The sequence below is a fragment of the Macrobrachium nipponense genome, chromosome 7, assembly GCF_015104395.2.
Source record: "Macrobrachium nipponense isolate FS-2020 chromosome 7, ASM1510439v2, whole genome shotgun sequence".
Lineage (NCBI taxonomy): Eukaryota > Metazoa > Arthropoda > Malacostraca > Decapoda > Palaemonidae > Macrobrachium > Macrobrachium nipponense.
In genome coordinates this window covers 106,701,087-106,727,501 of record NC_061109.1, presented here as the reverse complement: position 1 = coordinate 106,727,501, position 26,415 = coordinate 106,701,087, and the positions used below count along the sequence as shown (strand labels likewise).

Sequence of the window (26,415 nt, the reverse complement as noted above, 5' to 3'; positions counted from 1 at the left end):
AGTCAAACTTTCAGTGGCTAGGCATTCAATGGAATCTATCCTCACACACTCTGTCGATTCCATCCACCAAAAGGAAAGAAATAGCGAAGTCAGTCAAGCAATTTCTAAGTCACAAACTGCATCGAGGAGAGCTCAGGAAAGATCCTCGGCTCTCTCTCCAGTTTGCTTCAGTAACGAACATCTTAATGAAAGCCAAACTGAAAGATCTAACCAGGATCTGGCGCTCTCGAGCAAATGTCAGGTCCAGGGACAAGCTATCCTCAGTACCTCTGATTCTAAAGAACCGGCTTCGGCCGTGGGCAAAAGTCAAGAATCTGTCAGTGTCAGTCCCTCTTCAGTTCCCTCCACCAGGGATTACCATCCACACAGACGCGTCCTTAAGCGGCTGGGGAGGGTACTCCCAGGTCAAAAAAGGTGCAAGGAATTTGGTCACCCCACCCAGTTCCGTCAGTTCCATATAAACGTACTGGAGGCAATGGCAGTCTTCTTGACTCTGAAAAGATTACGCCCACCAAGGTACTCCCACATAAAGCTAGTCTTGGACAGCGCAGTGGTAGTACATTGCATAAACAGAGGAGGCTCCAAGTCACGTCATCTAAATCACGTCATGATAGCCATCTTCTCCCTGGCAGACAAATTCAGTTGGCATCTTTCCTCCACCCACACATAGCTGGAGTAAGAAACGTCATAGCAGACGCCCTATCCCGATCATACCCCTAGAGTCGGAATGGTCTCTAGACGAGAGTTCGTTCCAATGGATCCTTCAAGAGTCCCAGGGCTACAGGTGGATCTCTTCGCATCACAAGCGAACCACAAACTACCGTGTTATGTAGCCCCCAACCTGGACCCTCTGGCTTACGCCACGGACGCCCTGGCTCTGGACTGGAACAACTGGGTGGAGAAGATTTACGTCTTCCCTCCAGTGAATCTCCTTATGAAGGTCTTAGACAAACTCAGGACATTCAGGGGTCAAGTGGCTCTAGTAGCCCCAGACTGGCCGAAGAGCATTGGTACCCCCTGATCCTGGAACTGGGTCTTCGTCCCCTTCGGATCCCCAGTCCCAAGCTCTCCCAGTCAGTACAAACGAAGACTGTGTTCGCTTCCTCAGGGATTCTCAAAACCCTAACTTTATGGATTTCATGAAGTTTTGCGGCAAAAAGAGATGCGAATATTGACCCTCAGAATATTCTTTTCCTGGAATCCGATAAAAGGGATTCAACTTTGAGGCAGTATGATGCTGCCCGTCAAAAGTTAGCAATCTTCCTGAGAGAGTCAGATATCAGAATCATGACAGTTAATTCTGCTATATCCTTTTTCAGATCTTTATTTGAAAAGGGTTTAGCAGCTAGCACGATTACGACAAACAAGTCAGCATTGAAAAGATATTTCAATTTGGAGTTTAACATAGACTTGACAGATACCTATTTCTCGTCTATTCCTAAAGCATGTGCTAGACTTAGGCCCTCTGTCAGGCTACGTCAGTTTCATGGTTCTTAAACGATGTTCTAAAACTGGCTTCCGAAACCGATAATGACATGCTCGTTTAGATGCTCCTAAGAAAAAACTCTGTTTTATTAAGCCTAGCTTCAGGAGCAAGAATTTCAGAACTGTCGGCTTTATCCAGAGATCCGGATCATATTCAATTCCTTCCCCCAACGAAATGCTACTTTCTCCGGAACGTAGCTTTTAGCAAAGAATGAAGATCCTTTGATGAGGTGGGCAACCTTGGAAGGTACTACCCCTTCCACAAGATGTTTCCCTTTGTCCGGTTTTCAACCTTACGAGCCTTTCTATCCAGGACCTCCTCTTCCTCATCGGGGCCCTCTTTAGGAGGGAAAAAGGTGGTACTTTATCCACTAAAGGCATCAGGCAACAAATCCTGTACTTTATCAAACAAGCCAATCCTGACTCCTTTCCAAAAGCACATGATGTCAGGGCAGTAGCCACCACCTCAATTAATTACTTCCAACATATGAATTTTGCTGATTTAAAGAAGTATAACCGGATGGAAATCGCCGACAGTGTTCAAAACGTCACTACCTTAAGTCCTTGGAAGCTCTGAAATTCCCAGCAGTAGCAGCGGGTAACATAGTTTCCCTGACTCTAGCTAGATTATAGTAGAAGATTCAGTCCTCCTTTCTACCTGCCTCACCCAACAGTTCGTCTATTCCTGCCTTGTTCATTAACATTTACCTTGTGTCTTAGCTGCTTTATGATTGTATAGTGCCCCTTTTGTCTGGTTAGGGACACTCACATCTGATTACCATACTGATCTCATAGATGTTATCCCCTTATTTTTATGCTAGGGGATACATCATAATGCAATGGTTTACGGGTTTTGTATATTAAGTCATATACATTCCTAAGATATTTTATTTTATCATTGATCAAATATTTATGTAAATTTATACTAATTGCTATTTCTATTTTTGATACATGTTGTTACACAGATTTATTGTGATAGGTAATCATTGTACCTATTTGGTATATATGTAAATTACCTTATATTATTAACATAATTAGATTTAAGGGTAATTTAAGCATAATTCTGATTTTTGTTTTACTGTGTACTTGTATCTTTTTAGCAATTATATTCATTCTTTTATTTTGTATCTTTTATTTGAGACCTATTTTTGTTTTATTATATTTTATTTACTTTGTTTACAATCTTTGTGCTGTTTCTCTGGTACGATTTCGCGCAAGCGACACGAGCTGAGCCCAGAAAAAGGATTTTGACGTAAGGAAAAATCTATTTCTGGGCGATTGGCTCGTGTCGCCAGCGAAATACCCCCCGCCCCTACCCCATCCTTCGCTCAAGATTGTCTGCTAACTTCAGATGGCCACTAGAGGCGCAGCAAGTCGCAAGCATGGGATGGTGTAGTAGTAGTACGAGTGCTCCCTCTGTGGGACGGCTCCCCTCTTGGAGGGTTTTGTAGTGGGAGATTTCTATTGGCATTTGGCTCGTGGTAGTGGTCTCACTCGCCTCAGTGTTCATACCGACACCCTCCTAGAGGGTGAGCGAGTCAGTCATACTGACCTTTTTCTTTATTTTATTTATTCTCTGGTATGTTGTTTAGTACATTTACCCTAGAAATAATAGATTAAAGGATATTTCGCTGGCGACACGAGCCAAATCGCCCAGAAATAGATTTTTCCTTACGTCAAAATCCTTTTTTCTACCTTTTCGGTCGAGTTAAATTTGACCGAACATCAAATTTTTTCTATTATTGTGATTTATATGCAATTTTGTCAAAACTGATAAAAGCTACAACCATGAGTTATTGTCTGTTGTATTTTACGTACATGAAAATGACATCCGTTTTCTCTAGAGATCCCTCGCTAGAGAAAACATGATGATATTTAGATAAAAGTTCAAAAAATTTTTGCTTAATTCCCACATTTGAATGTCTTTATCGATTTTACTTTTGATAGATTGTAAGAGGGACTCGTCAACAATGGGTTGAGCGTGATTAATTTTCAGCAACGGTAAGAATGCAGTATTTATACACTTCCATATCCACGATATGTGATTTTGTTTGATTACTAGATCGGTATTCAAGTGGTTACAGACTTCAATGTTAACCTGATGCTGGTGAGTCAACAGTGTATAATGCTTGTGTTACGGAAAGTCCGTTAATTTTCAGAGTGTCTGGAAGGATTAAAATTTCAGATCCCGGCAAGGTTTGCTTAACACGCACTGAGAGATACGAGGGTGCATTTGACCCGAGAGATTGCGTGCAAGCTGCCAATACGGGTGTGCGAGAATTCCGTTGGGTCGCTTGAATAATGTCATGGTTCATGAGACAGGTGATTGTTCTTCGATGTACGTTACTGTTTTGATTGTCCTGTCTCCTTTTTTGTCCAAATACGGATTTTAATGTGTTGGAAGATTTGTAGAATTTTCCTTTGATAAGCACACCATTTTTGGCAGGAGCTAGAACAATATTTTGAATGCACATAGATGGATATCCTACAATTATAACTGGATACATATCAATGTGTTGTACAACTAGAAAGGTATCGGTAAGCGAGCACTTACCCACCTTGTACTGAATCTGAGCTACGCCTACAACACTTTGTTTGTTATTGCCGATGCCCGAAAGTTGGACTCCAGACTTTTCAATAGGGAAGTTCAAAAACAACAAGTGATGAGTCCAAAGTCCATTATGTTATGTGGACTACCGGAATTAAAAAACAATGTAAAAGGCTGATATTCTAGATTTACTGTAAAGTAGGGCATAATTCACCAGTACTAATGATAGCGTGAATTCTATGAAAATCTACAGGATCCTGCACTGATTTTTTTGGATACGGTTGTGTGATTTGTAGGAAAATTCTGTGTTTCACTTAAGTCATTTAATTCAAAAGATGATGATACGGATGACCCAACATCACTCTCCCCCCCGCTGGAGTTATTTACGTGGTATTTGATTTGCTTTGGACACTCAGGAAAATTTGGCTGACTTTGATTGTTTTGGCTAGACGGATTAGGAACCGGGTTCGCTGAAGTCCGATTTGCTTGTTTCTGATTCTGCGCTGTGTTACTATTTGATTGTTTCTTTTGTGGTTATGGGAATTTTTCTTTTTATTAACCATTGGCAACGTGCTGTGTATTTTTAGCATTACCCTGTGACTGGTTGCTCGAAAAACAACGAGCGTATGCATGACTTGTGCTATTATGTATGGAGCAAAAACATGTACAGTAATCAGCTATCATATGCCCCTTATGGGTTACAGTTAAAGAGGGGTCTAAATCTGCACATTTAGATATATGTTTCTTAACCCTTAAACGCCTATTGGACGTATTTTACGTCGAGATAAATTGTCTGTTGGGTGCCGACCGGATGTCGACATAGAAAAGTTTTTTAAAAATTTCGCGGAAAAATACTTATAGGCCTACCAGCCAAAAACTTTTGAATCACACACCTTAGGGGATGCTGGGAGTATATGGATCAAGGTGTTGTTTTGTTTACAATCGTTACGCAGGCGCGCAAGCGCGAATTTCTTTCTTATCGCACTAAAAAGTATGAGTGACACATCTCGGAAATTATTTCGTCACTTTGACATAATGTTTGCACCATTTTAAATTAGCCGTTACATGGTGTATTATATAATGAAAATGTGTGCATTTTCATGTAAAAATACAACTAAAAAATACTTCCTGATTGTAGCTTTTATCAGTTTTGAAATATTTTCATATAAATAACGATAAGTGCCAAAATTTCAACCTTTGGTCAACTTTGTACTACCGAAATGTCGAAAACGCAATTGTAAGCTAAAACTCTTATATTTTAGTAATATTCAATCATTTACCTTCATTTTGCAACAAATTGGAAGTCTCTAGCACATATTTCGATTTATGGAGAATTTATGAAAAAACTTTTTCCTTATTCGTCCGCACGGTAACTCTTCCGAAAAATCATATGTGCGATTGTCGTAATGTGTGCACCATTTTAAATTAACCGTTACATAAATGTTTTATGTTATGGAAATGTGCGCAGTTTCATGCCCAATACAACTAAAAACCACCCATGGTTGTAGCTTTTATCAGTTTCGAAATATTTTCATATAAATAACTAAGTGCCAAAATTTCAACCATTGGTCAACTTTGACTCTACCGAAATGGTAGAAAAACGCAATTGTAAGCTAAAAAAACTCTTATATTTAGTATATTCAATCATTTTTACCTTCATTCTGCAACAAATTGGAAGTCTCTAGCACAATATTTCGATTTATGGAGAATTTATGAAAAAAAACAACTTTTTCCTTACGTCCGCACGGTAAACTCTTCCGAAAAAACAAAATCATATGTGCGATTGTCGTAATGTGTGCACCATTTTAAATTAGCCGTTACATAAAGTTTTATGTATGGAAATGTGCGCAATTTCATGCACAATACTACTAAAAAAACACCCATGGTTGTAGCTTTTATCAGTTTTGAAATATTTTCATATAAAAAATAACTAAGTGCCAAAATTTCAACCATCGGTCAACTTTGACTCTACCGAATGGTCGAAAACGCAATTGTAAGCTAAAAACTCTTATATTCTAGTAATATTCAATTATATAACTTCATTTTGTAACAAATTGGAAGTCTCTAGCACAATATTTCGATTTTATGGTGAATTTATGAAAAAAAAAAAAATTTTTTCCTTACGTCCGCGCGGTAACTCTTCCGAAAAAATCATACGTGCGATTGTGGTAATGTTTGCACCATTTTAAATTAGCAGTTACATAAAGTTTTATATATGAAAATGTGCGAAATTTCATGAAGAATACAACAATAAATAATTGAAGGTTGTAGCTTTTCTCATTTTTTTGAAATATTTGCATATAAATCGCGATAAATAGAAAAAAAACACGTTCGGATCAACTTTGACTTTACCGAAATGGTCGAAAAACGCAATTGGTAAAGCTAAAACTCTTACAGTCTACTAATATTTAGTCATTTATCTCATTTTGAAACAAATTTGAAGTCTCTAACACAATATTTAGATTATGGTGAATTTTTAAAAAAAAAAAACTTTCCTTCCCATCCGTGCGCGGATTCTTCCTGCCGCAAATCTCCGAAATGCGTACGTTGCATTCTCAAAATATTTGCTCTGTTTCATATTAGGCGTTTTCATAGAGTTTTTAAAATATATGAAAATGTGCGCAATTTCATGTATAATACAACAAAAAAAATAATTGAAGGTTGTTGCTTTTCTCATTTTTGAAATATTTGCATAAAAAACTTATTATATAAAAAATCGACATTTCGGTCGAATTTAAACTCGTCCGAAAATGAAAGGGGAATTCGAAAACTGCCATTGTAAGCTAAAAACTACTTACAATATAGTAATATTCAATAATTTATCTTACTTTTGAACAATTGGAAGTCTCTATAATAATATTTGGTAGATTTATGGTGGAATTTAAAAAAAAAAAAAAAGAAAAAATTTATTTTTGACATCCGCGCGTTACAAGATTCATGCATCATTTTGTGATGATATTTTCTCTGTGTTGCTTTGATCGTTTTACAATGTGTTGATACCAAAGTGATTGCAATTTAGGTGTACAAATACAACTAAAAAAAATTAACTCGTTAGCTGTAACCGTTTTGCTCACAGCGCGATTTGAATACAATGATATATGAAATTTTGTTTTCGCGCTATCATATATCGCATTATTTTTATATGATGATATTTTTGTATTTTTTTCATTCTGATGGTTCCGCCTACTAAACTTCAGGCAATGACAAAAAAAGGAGCCAAAAATGAACTCTTAATCTTGAAAAACTAAGCGCGCTGTGATTTTTTGAATAAAAATATTTTTTCCGCTTCAGCGCTCACTCCGAGACCCCCTAGGCATACAGGAGATGATTTATATTATACCCCTTAGGCGTTTAAGGGTTAATTTGTTTATATATATCTAGTTCTTTACTGTTGGGCATTAGCTTCTTCATCAAAACACTGTACCAAGGCTTCTGGCAGCATAGCTGTTGTGAAAATTAAGTAAATAAGCCTGATAAAATCCTTTACAGCTATGTCCTTACCACTAACCCAATGTGATTGATTAAATTGATCCAGATATTCATTCAGACTGTCTGCAATAAGTGCTGCCCTATCAACCAAGCTAAGATGAGTCATCCAAAGCTTCCTCACTGCCATATTTTGAGCCTAGTTTAACTTTTAAATTCCTCCCATGTCTTTGCCTGTTGAAAGGAAACACTCCTAAGGTAAGACCCAGCATCCCCTTTTGCAAAATCAATGAAGCTTTTAGCTTCCTGAAGCTGTAGGGAAGGCAATGTTATAAATTTAGCTTTCAAATGAGCATCCACTTAGGAAATCCATGATTCTACCCCCAGGCAAAAAACCATTAATGTGCCCTTGGAAAGGAACGATGGCAGATGTAGCGTTAACTAATGTTACTACTGGATTACTGGATGAAACTGGTGCAGATGCCCCCAAGGAAATTGCAGTGGTCATCTTTGTGTTTGATTTCTTACGATCACTTCATCCATTGGCAACCTTATCAAAGTAGTACCTATAAGAGTACACACGTCCACTGCGTAAACGCATATGCTATATAAAACAATGTGGAACAGAAATAGTAATGTGTCCCCCAAAATGATAAAGTTACGCACATAAGTTATGATAAAATATTTCAGTAAAACCTCTGAAAAAAGAAGGGTTGGCATGAATGACAAAGATGAAATCCTGCAAGGAACGGTTAGCAAAATGATAAAGATAAATTCCTGCAAGAAAAGTGAGATTAAATGATGTCTCGTAACTATCTCAGAAACAGCAATCTCTCAACCTGCGTAGAGTCCTTGAACCCTAATTCTACACAGCGAATGAATAAAGTAGGTATACTTAGCTGGTATATATGGGAGATTCTTGAGATGTTATATGACCTCATGGATCAGCTGATATTCGCCCTTGGTTTGATTGATACAGATTGAAGATTCGTGCGGTGTGTTTGTTTGTAGAACATCTGATTTCCGTTCCGGTGATATGTCGATGATACTCTGCGGAAGTCACATATGGCGGATGTTCTCGAAGTTCCACAATATCGATGAAGGCGAGATTACGATGAAAAAGCCATGATATAACGTATGGCTAATATATTTTAACATAGCTGAATTTGCTCCAAGGTAGGCGTCATAGGATAAGTTGAAGTCTCGTGGTACTGCAGTGCTGCTGCCTGTGACACGATACAGACTTTTGTGGCTGTTTGTAGATTCTTCCGTTTCGACATCGTAGAAAGATTCTGTTATATGATAAAGTGTTTGAATTCTACTACCGACGATGTACCCTATTTAGCTTCCAATTTTAGCTTTCAATTTGAGCTGCCACCAATATAGTGGTAGCTGGTTTCCACCGGACTACCTTTGGTACTTTTGATTCGCATAGCGAATAGCTGTGTGTTATGATGTTTTCTCTTTCTCTCTGTCTCTTTCTCTTTCGGTTGAACCAGGAAGATATTCTCTGAACTCTATATACATATTTCTCAAGTTGGTTGGAGGGTAAGTCGTCGAAACACAGAGTAGCAAAATAAACTTATACAGGCAGTCCCCAGGTTACGACGGGGTTTCTGTTCTTGAGACGCGTCGTAAGCCGGAACATCATCAAAAATCCCAAGAAAACCTTACTTTTAATGCTTTGGGTGCATTAAAAACTAAGTAAACTGCATTCTTATTGCATTTTTCATCAAAACAACCTTCAAATATTGATTATTTTGCATTTTTGGTGTCATATTTCATCTGCCAGATCAGCTTTGTAGGCATCGTAACCCTGGAACATGCGTCGTAACCCTAGAAATAATGTCTGATGAACATAATTGAGAAGCGCCTTAACCTCGGCTGAACCCGTCATAACCCGGGGACTGCCTGTATTCTCAAAAAGTTACATCTTGAAATAGCTTTGCAGAGAAGGCTTGAATGTCTGTGCTAGACGACAGAAAAGGAAGTGAGTGTTACAAATTGATATACAAATCCATAGGCGAGCAAACCTAACAAAAGATACATGTATACAAACGAACATAACTTATCTAGGCTAAGACACGGCAACCCATGAGAATTGAAGTAGGTTTCCCTGGAATTAGGTTGTTGATGTTTGTCATCCATTATGCCTAGCTAAGGATCTCACACATCCTGGGCTGTGGTTTTTGGGCAGACTTTCCTGTATAACCCCTGACCTGGTTATGTGGTATGTTCTGTCTTTAAGTAATGTTCTCACATTACATTCATTATGTAATTATTCATTACACATACCAGTACGCAGATGGAAATTTTGTTGTTTATTTGGACAATTGTACCATTTTTTCCCCCTTTTTCTTATGACTGCAAATAGCTGACTGTACAGCAGGTTAGACAAAGGATTTCTTAAAGGTTGGCAAGGTCTTTGCAAATGTTACTCGCTATTTCATTCACCTGTAATATTTTAATCAGATGAAGAGTGGATGAGAATGAGTTTTCCTGCTGAGTATGAGAGTACACACCCTTTGTTAATGATGTTGTTTGCATAGTTCATAACTGATTTTGTTAAGTATAGATTTAAATTTGCTAGTTAACAATAATGGTTCTTATTTTCTGTGGCCGTAAAAGCAACATTTTCTGCATTTTACTTTTCATTTATCCAACTCTGTTACTTTGTCATGCTCCCATTTTCATCTTTCATTTATGTGCAAATTATTATGGCCAGATTTCCGGAAGTCCAAGCGTATTTTAGAATAATGATAATCATGCATTAATTAGCAAAAATGTACAGTGAGTGTAAAACAATGGTTTTTTTTCAGAAGCCATGGAGCTTAACATTTTTTTTTCAGTGTTGATTTAGTACTGTTCTGCTTTATAGATTGTGTATCACAGTGCATTCACTTTCTCTTTAATAACATGCCCTATGATGGTTGAAATGTTTGCACAGTAGTTAAAGTAAATGTTTAATAATAATAATAATAGTATAATGATATATAATCAGTTCTTCAGTTACGCTATTATTCTTTGGTTTTATTGTTGCACAATAAAAATTTAATGGAATCTTTTTATATTATTTGTAAATATTTCACTGCCATATGTAGTTTTCTTATAGATTGTGTATTTTAAGTTTATAAAAGTAACATTTGCAACTGGTATTGAAAAATTTCCTTCAGTAAATGCAGCATTTAGAGTAAGTTACTTTTCCTACTATTTAAAGTAATATTACATGTAGGATACCAAGAGTAGAGTACATATTTGTAACTATTCCTGTTCATATTTCAGCCATATACTCAACACTTCAGTAACTGATGATCTCTTCATGCAACAGTTGAAAGCACTTAACCAGAAGAGCAAGTTTATTAAAGAACAGAATTTTAGAGGTTAGTCTATATTTTCTAATCTAATGTTTTCAACCAAATATTAGATTGTTTCATAATTTGGCATTATGAGTGTTTTAACAATACTTTATAATGTTAATGGTTGTTGCTACTTAGTTAGTTTTACTCTCTGCTGCATTAATATTTCTGTGATGAGTTGTAGTGAGACATTATGAATTTAGACTTTGTGCATGAATTGGTGATGAACTGTACTGTACTGTGCTTTATCTAATATTAGATTATTTAATTATATTTATATGTGCTTACATGTTCAAGGGAATCCTCAAAACATTGATGAGACGAATATCTTGGGTAAAGTGAAGTACTAGAACTCAAGCCTGTTGAAAATTTTTCTTTAGCTATGAGGTTAACCCTCCCAGGTCTGGGCTAATATATGCTAATGCATACACTCATGACTGGGCTAAATTTCAGGATGGCCAATTTAAAAGAAAAAACTAAAAAAAAAACTCATCAATGGAAAGAATAAGATAAGTATATTCACATGGTATAAAAAAATGTTCTAAATAAATATGCACCTTCCATGGAAAGTTGTACGTGAATATTTCCCAATCCTTGTGGGCCTCTTTCCTTGTGACAGTTGGGGAAAATATGCTATTTTAGAAAGTTTAAGCATTCTTTTTAATTTTTTTAAATTTCATTTTTGTCAAATTCAAATTACAGCTCAAGCAATATCATTAAAGATAATGAAATTGGGAACAAATTCCTAGCATATTTTAGGGTGATCTGAAGAGTTTGCATAGTTTGAATATATTGAACTAGGAACATTTCCCGCAAAATTTGTTCAAACTGTATGATGCCAAATCTTGATTGTATATCTATGATACCTGTCCAATGCGCGAAGCTATATGTGATCATATTTATATGATACCCGAGCTGTAGGGGTTAATAGTATTTATAGTAAGGAATCCAATAACCGCTTGCTGGGTTATGAGAACTCAAAATAAGTTAATGATCCTTCAAGTCTGTCTTAAGTGTGGACAAACAGAAGATTGTTAGGACTTAATAATGAAAAAATAAAAATGAACAAAACAAACACTGTGTTCAACAAATGGTAAGTAGGTCTAGCATCCTTTAGATAAAAGTGTGCTAAGAATTTCTGAATAGAATTATCTAATCAACAAAAGTCTGAAGGTCCAGTTGTATAGGGAAATGTTGTCCAATCTTGTTTTGACAGTAGTAGGGTGTGATGGAGATACTTGCCAGAAGAGGACTGTATATGTTTTCCACAGGAGGGTAGTAGAGAGAAGCAGTTTTAAGGTAAGATGGTTGTTACATATTAAAATTCTGGTTTATACATTTAACTTACCTGTCAGATATATACTTAGCTATTTGACTCCGTTGTCCGACAGAAATTCGAATTTCGCGCACACGCTACCTGTAGGTCAGGTGATCTACTTACCTGCCGCTGGGTGGCAGGACTAGGAACCATCCCCATGTTCTATCATATTTTTTCTGTCGGCCATACTGGCAACATCGTTGTGGGTATCTCCGGCTGGATTCGTATTTTGCATCGCAATTGATCTCGTTTGGACTTCTCGTGACGTATTTGCATTGATTGTACTGGCATACGCGATTGTGGACCGTTTTTTGGAATTTGATTTGGATTGTTCAACATGATGTCTGATTCTGGAAATGTGGTGAGAATGTGTGTGAATGTGGGTTGTAAAGTTAGGATGCCGAAGGCATCGATTGAGTCCTCATACTATTTGCAAGAAATGCAGGATGTATGAATGTTCTTTTTGGTAATACTTGTAATGAATGCAAGGATTTGAGTGCGGAAGAATGGAAATCTCTAACCTCATACGTGAAGAAGTTAGAAAGAAACAGGGTGAGGGAGGTCTTCTTGCCAAACCTTTATCTAGTTCTGAGCAGGGGTTATCAGTAATCATTATACCCTCTTGCTCCTTTTACTGCCCCATCTAATGTACCTGCTCCTTTATTAGAACACACAGATTCGGCATCTGAGATTGCGAATCTTAAAGGCCTCCCTTCGGAAAATGGAAACCAAAATGGCGGCCTATGAAGGTAAGCAGGTGTGATTATAGTGCTGTGGATAGTGATATAAGTGTCCCAGTGCAGTGGGAGGGGGGCCCGTCTGATTGTCTTCACAACTCCGCTCCCAGGCCTAGACCTCTTTCAAGCTCCCAAGCCCAGAGGAGAAGGAATGTCGAAAGCCGTAAGGAGGTTGTGGAGGATCCCAACAGTCAGACGTCCCTTCGGCATTTTCTGTATCGCCACAGAATGCCAGAGAACGCTACAGAAAAAGCGTTTCTGCGTGAGTGTTTTCTCCCTCCTCGGAGAATTCCTCACCTAAAAGAGGTTGGAGGATCGGCGGATCTTTTCTCGCCCCCTTAAAAGACGTTTGGATGAACCCAGTGATTACTTCTAGTCCTGAGCGTTTTCAAGAGGAGGACCATTCAGTAAATTAAACAACCGAGGGTAGACAATAATGAAGAGACTAAAAGAATCCTTCGCACTATGCCAGGATTCCAATCATTTCTCTTTGTTCGGGAGTTCTGCTTAAAATAAGACCCTTCCCGGAGAAGGAAAAGACGATTTCCTGCCTATTAAGAAGTCTAGGCTATCGAGGGTTCCAGACTCGCCATAGTATTTTGTCTTCCTCTGATTTGGAATCGGATTCATCAGCCTTGCATAGGCCGAGCAGGATCCGTTCTCCTGTCAAACGCAGGCACGAGGCGCCAGACAAGAGCGTCGAGTTTGCTAGACGTGAAACGTCAGCCCAGGCGCGAGCGTCAAGATAGGCGCGTCACGCCAACCAGAAGCAGACGCCTCCCAGGAGCGAGGCGCCAGGCAAGCGCCAGGTACGCTACAAGGCGCGAGACGCAACAAAAAGCAGGACGCCTCTCAGGAGAGCGCCAGGCAAGTCAGGCTCCAAAGCGGTTGACGCCAGCCAGAAGCATGACGCCTCCCAGGAGAGGCGCGAGGCAAGCGCCAGGACGCTTCAAGGCGCGAGACTCAACAAGAACAGGACGCCTCAAGAGAGTCGTCAGGCAAGCGCGGAGGACGCTCCAAAGCGGTTGACGCCAGCCAGAAGCAGGACGCCTCCCACGGGAGCGGCTTCTCCTGATAGAGAATCGGTCAGGAAAGAGTGATCTCCTTCTAACCTGGAACTTGAAGAGATTTCTGAGGAAGAAGTATCAACTAACGAGGGACTTTCCAATTACGTATAAAGTTTTAGCCTCGTTACTTCTAGAGGAGTTTGCGGCATTTCCTTCTTAGTCCCGTGCAGCGCCCTCCCCTTCGCCGAGATCTCTGTTTTTGAGCACAAAAACCCCGAAATCCTCGGCTTTCTTAAAGTGGAAACGGCGATCTCAATGAAGAAAGCCCTCCAGTCTTTAGATTCGTGGCTTTTATCTAAAAAGGAAACTTTGAGAACGGTTTATTGCTCTCCTCCTCCAAACTGAACGGGGAAAAGAGGCATTTGGTATAAGACAGAAGAGGCGATGGGATTGATGCTCCCTTCGTCGGCAGATTCAGATTTCTCGAGTCTTGTGAGATCTGTGAGAAGGCAGTCTCTCAATTCAGCAAAGGCGTCCTGGAGTATGTCGGAATTAGATCAGCACCTTAAGGAATTTTTCACGTCTTAGAGGTGTTCAACTTCTTGGATTGGTCTCTTGGGGTGCTGGCTAAGAAGACGAGTGAGCCAGATTTTCTAGATCCAGAAACGTTTGCACAGTGTCCTATCTTGCATGGATAAGGCTGTACAAGATGGTTCTGGTGAGTTGGCGGCTCTTTTTGGATCTGGAATGTTAAAGAAAAGATCTCTTTACAGTTCCTTTCTGACGAAAAGGAGTTTCTCCTTCTCAGAGGTCCGCTCTATTATTCGCACCTCTGTCAGAACATCTGTTTCCTTCATCTTTAGTGAAGGATGTTGCGAGATCCTTGTCGGAAAAGGCTACGCAGGACCTTCTTGTACAATCTACAAAGAAAAGTAGACCTGCAGTTAAGACTCAGAAGAAGGTGGCTCGGACTCCAGTGGTGCCCTTTCGTGGAGCCCCTTCAACTCGATCAACTTCGGAGAGAAGACCCTTCGACAAGCGAGGGAGGTCTTCCTTCCGCTCTTTTAAAAAGAGCAAATAGCAGCCATGTCCTCCAAGCACAGGTAGGGGCCAGACTTCAATACTTTCTGGATGCCTGGTCCGTAAGAGAAGCAGATCCCTGGACTCTGTCTGTCCTACAGAAGGGGTACATCATTCCCTTCGTAGACAGACCTCCTTTGGCAACATCTCCAAAGGATTTGTCGACGAGTTACAAGGACCCTGGACTGAACGAGACTCTCCTTCAGACGGTGGTGTCGATGAGGGACAAGAATGCCAATAGAGCTAGTGCAAGATCCTTTCTCCCCAGGGTTTTTACAACCGCCTTTTCTTGGTTCCAAAGGCTTCGGGGGGATGGAGACCCGTCCTAGATGTAAGCGTCCTGAACAGGTACGTGGAGAAAAAGAAGTTCTCCATGGAGACTTCAGCTTCAGTTCTGTCTTCCCTACGTCAGGGAGATTGGATGGTATCCCTGGACCTTCAGGATGCTTACTTTCATGTTCCGATTCACCCATCGTCAAGAAAATATCTAAGATTTGTTATTCAAGGACAAATCTTCCAATTCAGGGCCTTGTGCTTCGGCCTATCGACCGCCCCCTCAGGTATTCACGTATCTGATGCGGAACGTGGCCAAATGGCTTCATTTAGAAGGGATAAACATCTCAATGTATCTCGACGATTGGCTAATCCGGGCCAAGTCGGAGAAACGGTGTTTGGAGGACCTACAGTCTACTTTGAACCTAGCAAAGACGTTAGGATTACTTGTGAACCTCGAGAAATCGCAGATGATCCCCAGTCAGAACTTAGTCTATTTGGGGATTCGGATGGATTCTCGGGTTTTCGGGCTTTTCCGTCCCAGGAAAGGATTGCTCGGGGATTACAGAAAATCTCGAGCTTCCTAGAGAAAGAACAGAGTTCGGTGAGGGAGTGGTTAAGTCTTCTGGGAACCCTTTCCTCACTAGAACAGTTCATTTCGCTAGGAAGACTCCACCTTCGCCCTCTTCAATTCTTCCTAAGAAGAATTTGGAGTTGGAAGAACGGGCAACTTTCGGACACTTTCAGTATTCCTCTGGAAGTAAAGAATCATAATGAAGTGGTGGATTTTTCCCTTAGAAAAGAACGAGGCTTGTCCTCTAGAAGTTCGGAACCCAAACCCTAATCTGTTCTCAGACGCTTCAGAGAAGGGATGGGGAGCGACTCTAGGGACAAAAGAAATATCAGGCCAATGGAGGAAGGATCAGCTAGACTGGCATATAAACTCCAAAGAACTTTATGCCGTTCTTCTAGCTCTAAAAGCCTTCGAGACAGAGGTGTTAGGTCAAGTGGTACAGGTCAACTCGGACAACACCACAGCGTTGGCCTATATCAAGAAACAAGGGGGAACTCACTCTATTTCTCTGTTCCATATTAACAAAAGAGCTGTTGTATTGGGCAAAAGAAAAGAAAGTGACTCTTTCACAAGATTCGTGAAAGGAGAGAAGAACATCAGAGCAGACAGGCTAAGCAGGATAAACCAAGTTCTCCCCACAGAATGGACCCTTCACATTCAGGTGTGTCAAGCTCTGGTCCCTGTGGGGCAGTCCACATATAGACCTATTCGCCACCTACCTATCCAGAAGGATAGAGAACTTTTGCTCCTTAGTGGAAGACCCGAGAGCGATAGCGGTGGACGCCATGCTGCTGGGACTGGTCAGGCCTAGATGCCTACGCCTTTCCCCCCTTCAAAATGTTAGGAGTGGTGTTAAGAAAGTTTGCGGCATCAAGAGGGACGAGACTAACACTCATCGCTCCCTTTTGGCCGTCTCAAGATTGGGTTCACAGAGGTACAGGAATGGACAGTGGACTTCCCAAGATCTCTTCCACACAGGAGAGATCTTCTCAAACAACCCCATTTCGAGAGGTACCATCAAAACCTCCCCGCTCTCGCTCTGACTGCCTTTCGACTATCGAAAGACTTGTCAGAGCGAGAGGCTTTTCAAGCAAAGCTTCAAAAGCAATTGCTAGAGCCCGAGATCTTCAACTATTCGGGTCTACCAATCAAAATGGGATGTATTTAGAAGATGGTGTAAGAAGAATAAACTGTCCTCTTCCGATACCTCTGTGACCAACATAGTTGAATTTCTTGATTTTCCTTAGGGAAGAATCAAAATTATCAGTTTCTACCATTAAAGGTTATCGAAGTATGCTTTCGGCCGTATTTCGAAACAGAGGTTTGAGAATTGCAGAAGATAAAGACCTCCACGATCTTATTAGATCTTTGAAACCTCAAAAACCTTTTCTCCTCGCACTCCGAACTGGAACCTAGATGTAGTTTTGAGATTTCTATCATCTAGTAGATTTGAACCTCCTCTCAATGCGTCGTTTAGAGATCTAACGAGAAAATGTATTTTCTTGTTGTCGTTAGCGACTGCGAAGAGAATTAGTGAAATACACGCTCTAGATTCTCGAGTAGGATTTAAGAGTGATGCGGCAATTTGTTCTTTCCAGACTCTGTTTCTGGCCAAGAACGAGAACCACTCTAAACCCTGGCCAAAGAGTTTTGAAGTTAAAGGACTTTCAAATCTAGTAGGAGAGGAATTAGAAAGATCTTTATGTCCAGTTAGAACTTTGAAGTTTCTATTTAAAGAAGAAGAATCAACTAAACGGATGTAAACAAAGCCTGTGGTGTGCAGTTAGGGATCCTAGTAGACCCATCAAAAAAGTCAAAAAAATGCATTAGCATTCTTTGTGAGGAGCATTATTACGGATGCTCATAATGACTGCACTGAAGACTCTTTCAGGACTCTCCGAGTGAAGGCTCATGAGGTTAGAGCGGTAGCCACTTCATTAGCATTTCAGAAGAACATGTCTTTAAAAGACATTGTGGATGCGACTTACTGGAGGTGTAATTCAGTGTTCGCATCGCACTATCTCAAGGACGTTAAATGTAACATATGAAAAGTGTTTCTCTCTGGGTCCTTTTGTATCAGCCGATACAGTGCTGGGGCTGGGAGCACATAACGATCCTTTAGAAAAAATTTGTATTTGTTCAAAATTTTGATAGTACATAGATCTACCTTGTGAGACGAGTTGTTGGTTTTTTCTGCTGATTAGTATGCTTGCTGGCGCACGGACGTCCGAGCTTGGATCAGTGGGGGAATCAAGAGACGTCTTACTGACTAGATTGTACAAACATTTTTTTTTAAATTTTATTTTTATTTTTGTACTTTACTGTACGAATGTGTTTCGAGTTTGCGGTCGTTTGCAAGAGGTTAGGGGATAACTTCTTGCAATCTTAGAACTAACATGGATAGGTTGAGGTGATCGGGATCGATGTTGTGCTCCTTGTATAAGGTCTTGTCAAGTAAGTGGATAAGCACCCATTGACGTAGTCCTTCCAGGATCTACCAAGTAAGCGGGTAAGACCCCTTTGGCAGAACCACAAGAACTCTTAGCCATAGATCAATATCTCGCTGAGGCTCTTGAGACTGTCTAGACTCCTGGATTCTATTCATGAAGTCTTCAGTCTAAACAGGTAGGAACCAAGGTTTTTTATTTATTATTACCTACAACGATAGTTGTGATTCCTGTTTGATTCTATATTTAGCTGTCTCTTTCCCCACCTCCAATGGTGTGAATCAGCTAAGTATATATCTGACAGGTAAGTTAAATGTATAAAAATGATATTGTTATCATACAATAAAGTTTTATACATACTTACCTGGTCAGATATATACAAAGATTATTAAATTATAAATAAAATAAAAATATACAAAATTATACCCACCCTACCTCCCCTCAGGAGACAGGCGGTATAGAAAAAAATATGATAGAACATGGGGATGGTTCCTAGTCCTGCCACCCAGCGGCAGGTAAGTAGATCACCTGACCTACAGGGTAGCGTGTGCGCGAAATTCGAATTTCTGTCGGAAGACGACGGAGTCAAATAGCTAAGTATATATCTGCCAGGTAAGTATGTATAAAACTTTATTGTATAATAACAATATCATGTTTATAGGTAACAGCTTGGAATTGAGTTCGCTTATTAGTCAAAGAGGATTTGGCAATGATATTATATTGGAATCATACCACCCTGTGGTACGGGTGTAAGAATACTTTCACTGTAGGTCCTGTGTGTCATAAAAGGTGAATAAAAGGACAGTTGCTGCCTTGCAGTCTTAATTTTTTAGTAAAAGGCTGGGCCCACCGCCAGTAAATGTGGAAACTGCTGCCTTGCCAGTGGACATTTTAGTCAAAGGTGAGGCCCACCGCCAATAACTGTGGTTGATGACAGCAAGGGCATGCGATCGTAAAAAATCCCTTTGCCAAATAAAAAAGCATGCCTGATGTTTGTAAAGAAAGGTGCATCAGGCAACTGACCTCTTAGTGTAGGGATAATGGTAGGAAAGATTATATTGGAATCATAATGACTGAAATAATGATAGAGATGGATGTGATTATAGTAAAGGTCTTGGTGCATGTCAAGAATTGTATAGACAGAAATTTAAAAGAATATTATATAACTGAAATCTGAGAAGGATCATATTCTAAGATTTTACTTATGTTGATTCCATGATAACTGAAATACTGCATCATATAAGGACATCTGTGTTAGAGTTGATGGAAGGCCATTGTTTTTTACTCCCTCCTTGTAGAGTGAGTTAAACAGTTTCTGTAATGGTTCACCATAAAAGGATCAGTTATCTGGCAACCCAAATAACCATTTCAACATGCATGATTTAATACAGTTTTGGGAAACTAATTTTGCTTTCATCCAGTTCCTTTTTATTTAATTCTATGACAAAATCTCCATCATTAGATTACATAAAGGCGGCTAATATTTAGTGTGGGGCCATATTGATCTAAAATTGAAAACCTTGAAAAATTTGACATTTTTAAGCATACAGAATTGAGGAAAATCGACGGAATGTTTTGCGAGATTTTATTTCCTCCAATTCCTTTTTATTTCATTTTATGACAATCTCTATCATCAGAGCACATAAGGAAGTGTAATAGTAATTATTTTTAAAGCCTAGCCAGAGAACTAAAATTGAAACACCGAAAAAATTGACATGGTTTGTATACACAAACCTGTTAACCCCTCTTATGCCGATTGGACGTATTAAACGTCGAGTCAAAATGTCTCCCGTATGCCGATTGGACGTATGATACGTCGGCTCAAAAAAGTTTTTTTAAAATTTGCGGAAAAATACTTGTAGGCCTACCAGCCAAAAACTTTTGAATCACACGCCTTGGGGATGCTGGGAGTTCACGGATCAAGGTGTGGTTTTGTTTACAATCGTTACGCAGGCGCGCAAGCGCGAATTTCTTTCTTGCCACACTAAAAAGTATCAGTGACACATCTCTAAAATTATTTTGTCACTTTGACATAATTTTTGCACCATTTTTAAATTATCCTTTACATGAAGTATTATATATGAAAATGTGCGCAATTTCATGTAAAAATACAACAAAAAAATACTCATGATTGTAGCTTTTATCAGTTTTGAAATATTTTCATATAAATAACGATAAGTGTAAAAATTTCAACCTTGGTCAACTTTGACTCTACCGAAATGGTCGAGAAAACGCAATTGTAAGCTAAAATTCTTATATTATAATAATATTCAATCATTGCCTTCATTTTGCAACAAATTGGACGTCTCTAGCACAATATTTTGATTTATGGTTACTGTGGTAGTGTTTAACACTCGCCCCAGTTCTATACCGACACCTTTTATTTAGGTGAGCGAGTCAGAGACTTCTGACATGTCCAATTTAGCAGTTCTCTGGTATCATAGCAATATTTTACTAGAAATAATGCTAAAGAGGACACATTTCACTGGGCGACACGGCTTCCTCGCCAGAAATAGATTTTTCCTACGTCAAAATCCCTTTTTCCTTTCGTTCGTTGCGATAGACTCTTCCGATAAATTTTTTCGTTGCGATTGTCCTAATGTTTGCACCCTTTTAAATTTGCGGTTACATAAAGTTTTATATATGGAAATGTGCGCAATTTCATGCACAATACAACAAAAAACAACCAATGGCTGTAGCTTTTATCAGTTTCGAAATATTTTCATATAAATAACGTTAAGTGCAAAAATTTTAACTTTCGGTCAACTTTGACTCTACCGAAATGGTCGGAAAAACGCAATTGTAAGCTAAAACTCTTATATTCTAGTAATATTCAATCATTTACCTTTATTTTTCAACAAATTGGAAGTCTCTAGCACAATATTTTGATTTATGGTGAATTGATGAAAAAAAAAAAAAAGAAAAAAAAAAAACATTTTCCTTACGTCCGCGCGGTAACTCTTCCGAAAAAATCAGAATTTTTTTTTGTGCGATTGTCGAAATGTTTGCAACATTTAAAATTAGCTTTTACATAAAGTTTTATATATGAAAATGTGTGCAATTTCATGTAGAATACAACTAAAAATGATTGAAGGTTGTAGCTTTTATTTTTCTCTTTTTTTGAAATATTTGCATATAAATCACGATAAATAGAAAAAAACTCACGTTCGGTCAAATTTGGACTCTACCGAAATAGTTGAAAAACGCAATTGTAAGCTAAAAACTATTACGGCCTAGTAATATTCAGTCATTTTTCTTCATTTTGAAACAAATTTGAAGTCTCTAGAACAATATTGTGATTTTTATGGTGAATTTTTGAAAAATATATTTACCCTTCACTTCGCAAGCGCCGATCCGCCGGCCCGCAAGGTCCCTCCGAAATAAGTACATCGCATTATCCTAATATTTGCTCCTTTTCATATTAGCCATTTTATAGAGTTTCATATATCAAAATGTGGGCAAATTCATGAAGAATACAATAAAAAATAAGCGAAGGTTGTAGCTTTTTCCATCTCCGAAATATGTGCATATAAAAAAATATATATATAAATTTTCGACATTCGGTCAAATTTAACTCATCCGAAATGGTCGAAATCTGCAATTCTAATCTAAAACTCTACAGTATCGTAATATTAAATCATTTGTCTTAATATTGAAACAAATTGGAAGTCTCTAGAACAATATTTAGAATTACGGTGAATTTTGAAAATAACATTTTTTTACGTCCGCGCGTTACGAATTCGTACATCATTTTGTGATAATATTTTTCCGGTGTTGCTTTTATTGTTTTTCTATGTATTATATAAAAATAAAAATGATTGCAATTTAGTGTACAATACAACGAAAAAAAAAGTAACTCGTTAGCTTTGACCGTTTTTTGCACAGCGTGATTTGAATACAATTATCTATGAATTTTTTTTTTTCGCTACCATATCTCGCATTATTTACAAGTGATAATGATATTATTTTTCATTTCTGATGATTGCATACTAAACTTCAGGCAATGACAAAAAAATGAGCCAAAAATGAACTCTTAATCTTTAAAACTAAGCACGCTGTGATTTTTGAAAAAATTATTTTTTCCGCTTCCGCGCTCACTCCAAACCGGCGCCGGCATACAGGAGAGGTTTTGATTTTTAGGGCTTCGGCGTAAGAGGGTTAAATTTTTGCAAATTTTTGCTAATTTTAATTTCCTCTAATTCCTTTTTATTTCATTTTATGACTAAATCTCTATCAACAGAGTACACAAAGAAGAGTAATCTTTAATTTGGGGCAATAGAGAACCAAAATTGAAACATTAAAAAAACCTGTTGAATTTTTGCAACATTTTTGTTAATTTTCATATCCTCCAATTCATTTTTACTTTTACACAAAGAAAAGAAATAATTTAGGTCCATAAAGAACTGAAATTGATACATTGAAAAAAATATGACATCTTTTGCATACTGGTGCATGTCGATTTTTGCAACATTTTTTGCTAATTTTCATATCCTCCAGTTTCTTTTTACTTCATTCTTTGAGTAATTATCCATCAACAGAGTACACAAAGAAGAATAATCTTTATTTAGGATCATAGAGAACTAAAATTGAAACATTGAAATATCTGACAGTTTTTGAATATGCCTGACCTGTTGAATTTGTACAAACTTTTTGGCTGACTTTGATTTCCTCTTATTCCTTTTTATTTAATTCTATGACTAAGTCCTTATGGACAGAGTTCACATAGATAACTAATCTTTAATTTGGGTCCATAGAAAACTGAAATTGAATCACTGAAATTTTTTTTTTTTTTTTTTTTTTTTTTTTGCATATGTGGACCTGTCGAATTTTTGCTAAATTTTTTGCTAATTTTCATTTCTTCCAATTCCTTTTTGCTTCATTCTATGAGTGAATATCAATTAACATAGTACACAAAGAAGACAAATCTTTAATTTGGGTTCATAAAAAACTAAAATTAAAACATTGAAATATTCAACATTTTTTGCACATGTGGACCTATCAAATTTTTGCAACATTTTTGCTTATTTTGATTTTCTCCAATTTCTTTTGACTTCATTCTATGACTAAGTATCAATCAACAGAGTACACAAAGAAGAGTAATCTTTAATTTGGGTCAATAGAGAACTGAAATAGAAAAAAAAATTTGATATTTTTGCATATATGGACCTGTTGAATTTTTGCTAATTTTGATTTCTTCCAATTCCTTTTCACTTCATTCTAAGAGTAAATATCCATATAACAGAGTACACAAAGAAGGCTAATCTTAAATTTGGACTCATAGAGAACTGAAATTGAAATATTGAAAATTTGTCAAATTTTTGCAATATTTTTTGCTAGTTTTAATTTCCTCCAATTCCTTTTTGCTTTATTCTATGAGTAAATCTCCATCAACATAGTGCACAAATAAGACAAATCTTTAATTTGGGGCCATATAGAACTGAAATTGAAATATTGAAATATTTAATATTTTTTGCATATCCTGCAAAATTTTTTGCTAATTTTGATTTTCACCAATTCCTCAACACTTCATTCTGTGAGTAAATATCTATCAACAGAGTACACAAGAAGGACTAATCTTTAATTTGGAGCCATAGAGAACTGAAATTGAAATATTTGAGAATTTTGATATTTTTGCAAAGTTTTTTGCTAATTTTGATTCTCTCCAATTCCTTTTTACTTCATTTTATGAGTAAATATCCATCAACAGAGTACACAAAGAAGAATAATCTTTTATTTAGGATCATAGAGAACTGAAGTTGAAACATTGAAATTTTTGACATTTTTTTTTTTTTTTTTGAAAAAAAAATAAGCGGACCTGTTGACTTTTTGCATCATTTTTGCTTAATATTATATCCTCCTAGTCCTTTTTTACTTCATTCTGTGAATAAATATCCTTCAACAGAGTAAAAAAGAAGAGTAATTTTTAATTTGGGGGCTATAGGGAACTGAAATTTGAATTATTGAAAAATTTGACATTTTTTGCATATGCGGGTCTGTCGAATTTTTACAATGTTTTTTGCTAATTTTGATTTTCTCCTTTTCTCCAATTTCTTTTTTACTTCATTCTACGAGTAAGTATCCATCAACAGAGTACACAAAGAAATCTAATCTTTAATTTGGGCCATTGAGAACTGAAATTTGAAACATTGAAAATTTGACATTTTCTGTCAAATTTGTAGCAACGTTATTTTCTAAATTTGATTTTCTCCAATTCCTTTTTACTTCATACTATGAGTAAATTTCCCTCAACAGAGTACACAAAGAAGACTAATCTTTAATTTGGGGCCATAGAGTATTGAAATTGAAACATTGAAAAATGTGACATTTTTTTTGCATATGCGGACCTGTCGAATTTTTGTAAAATATTTTGCTAATTTTGATATCTTCCAGTTCCTTTTCATTTTATTCTATGAGTAAATATCCACCAACAGAATACAAAAAGCAGACTAATCTTTAATTTGGGGCCATAGAGAACTGAAATTGAAACATTGAAAAATTTGACATTTTTTGCAAATATGCCCAGAAAATGTTTGCAATATTTTTGCTAATTTTGATATCCTTTAATTCCTTTTTACTTCATTCTATGAGCAAATATCCATCAACAGAGTAAAAAAAAGAAGAGTAATCTTTAATTTGGGGCCATAGAGAACGTAATGTGGGAATAAGTCTTCTTTAACAATAGGTAAGATTCATGTCAAATAATATAAATTTTCATAATGAAATTTATTATTTGGATACCTGCTATTAAAGCAGACCCCACCCAGGCCCCTACAACTTAGTGGGTTGTCAAGGAAAATTTTGATGAGCTAAAACCTTTGAAACACCTGGAGGAGAATGGGTGATCTAGTCAGTCAGGCCAGCAGCCATTCAATTTTTTGCTTGAATGCCGACTTGCCTAATCAGCGGGTAGCTATAGCTAACTTTAACAGTAGGTAAGTATCAGAATAATAATTTATACTATGAAAATTTATATGTTTATTAGCATATTATACAAATCACCATAATTAATTAGATATAATTTTCTATTTCAGATGCCCATTCATGTCAAGATGTGCAAGATATAGTTGATAAACTGACTGTTAAGGCAGTCAGTAAGATTCGAGAGTATCTCTTGCAAAAAATTTATCAGTTCCGCAAGCCTCTTTCAAATTACCAAATCCCTCAGAATGCTATGATCAAACACAAGTAAGTTTTAAGTCTGACTACTCTTTTAAAACAGTTTTTTGCATTTGTCTGATTGAAGCTGAATTTTAGTTAATTCATGAATAGGATGTCTTTTTGGATGTAGAAGAAATTTGTTATTCATGGAATTAATTGAAATATGCCATAGTCCTTCAGTTATCTGGTTCCACCCTGTCAGACATTCAATGCTTTCTGGAGTTTTCCCAAGGACCCCAGCAAGACAAGACTATACATATGTGAAATGTAAATATAATTACGTAATGAGAATTAAAAAATCCTCGCTTGGACAGGCATAGGCAGGCTGAGAAAGGATTACATGTATTGTAATATATATTTTTGGGAGATGTATTTCAGCCATATTGTCATGTATTTTGTGTGATATACAAAATTTATAAAATCTTTGCACTATCCAAAACACGTAGTAAGCCACTGAAGGTTAGGCTGTCGTAAATCATCTTTTAAATCTTTGGTAAATATATATACATAATGCATTATATTTACAGATGAAAACTAGTATATTTATTACATCTCATTAAGGGATATTAACTTTATCATGTACTGTATATCATGTTCATACTCTGAATATGAACCACTTATAGAAACTAAGGTGACAAAGAGAGAGAGAGAGAGAGAGAGAGAGAGAGAGAGAGAGAGAGAGAGAGAGAGAGAGAGAGAGAGAGAGAGAGAGAGAGAGAGAGAACACTAAGTGCAACATCTAGTCTTTTATTTTTGTTTTATGGTCAGTGCAACATCTAGTCTTTTATTTTTGTTTTATGGTCAGTGGAACATCTAGACTTTTATTTTTGTTTTATGGTCAGTGCAACATCTAGTCTTTTATTTTTGTTTTATGGTCAGGCAGTTATCTCAAAGCAGCAAATGGAAAATGGATGTAGTTGGGTTGTTAGGACAGTAAATTGGAGCTCATCATTTGAAGACATGTTACTATTCAGGGTTGGTAGGAATAACCTTCAGTTTAGATAAT

General features: G+C 37.4%; 1 protein-coding gene across 1 annotated transcript in view; it reads left to right on the top strand.

Annotated features, from left to right (window-relative positions):
* The window catches only part of LOC135217436 (vacuolar protein sorting-associated protein 52 homolog), a gene marked incomplete in the record, with an annotated part of 146,400 nt that overhangs the window by 25,873 nt on the left and 94,112 nt on the right, over nt 1–26,415 (top strand). Inside the window, 2 exon segments of the mRNA XM_064253304.1 lie at nt 10,742–10,839; nt 25,283–25,436. Coding sequence (XP_064109374.1) covers nt 10,742–10,839; nt 25,283–25,436 — 252 coding nt within the window.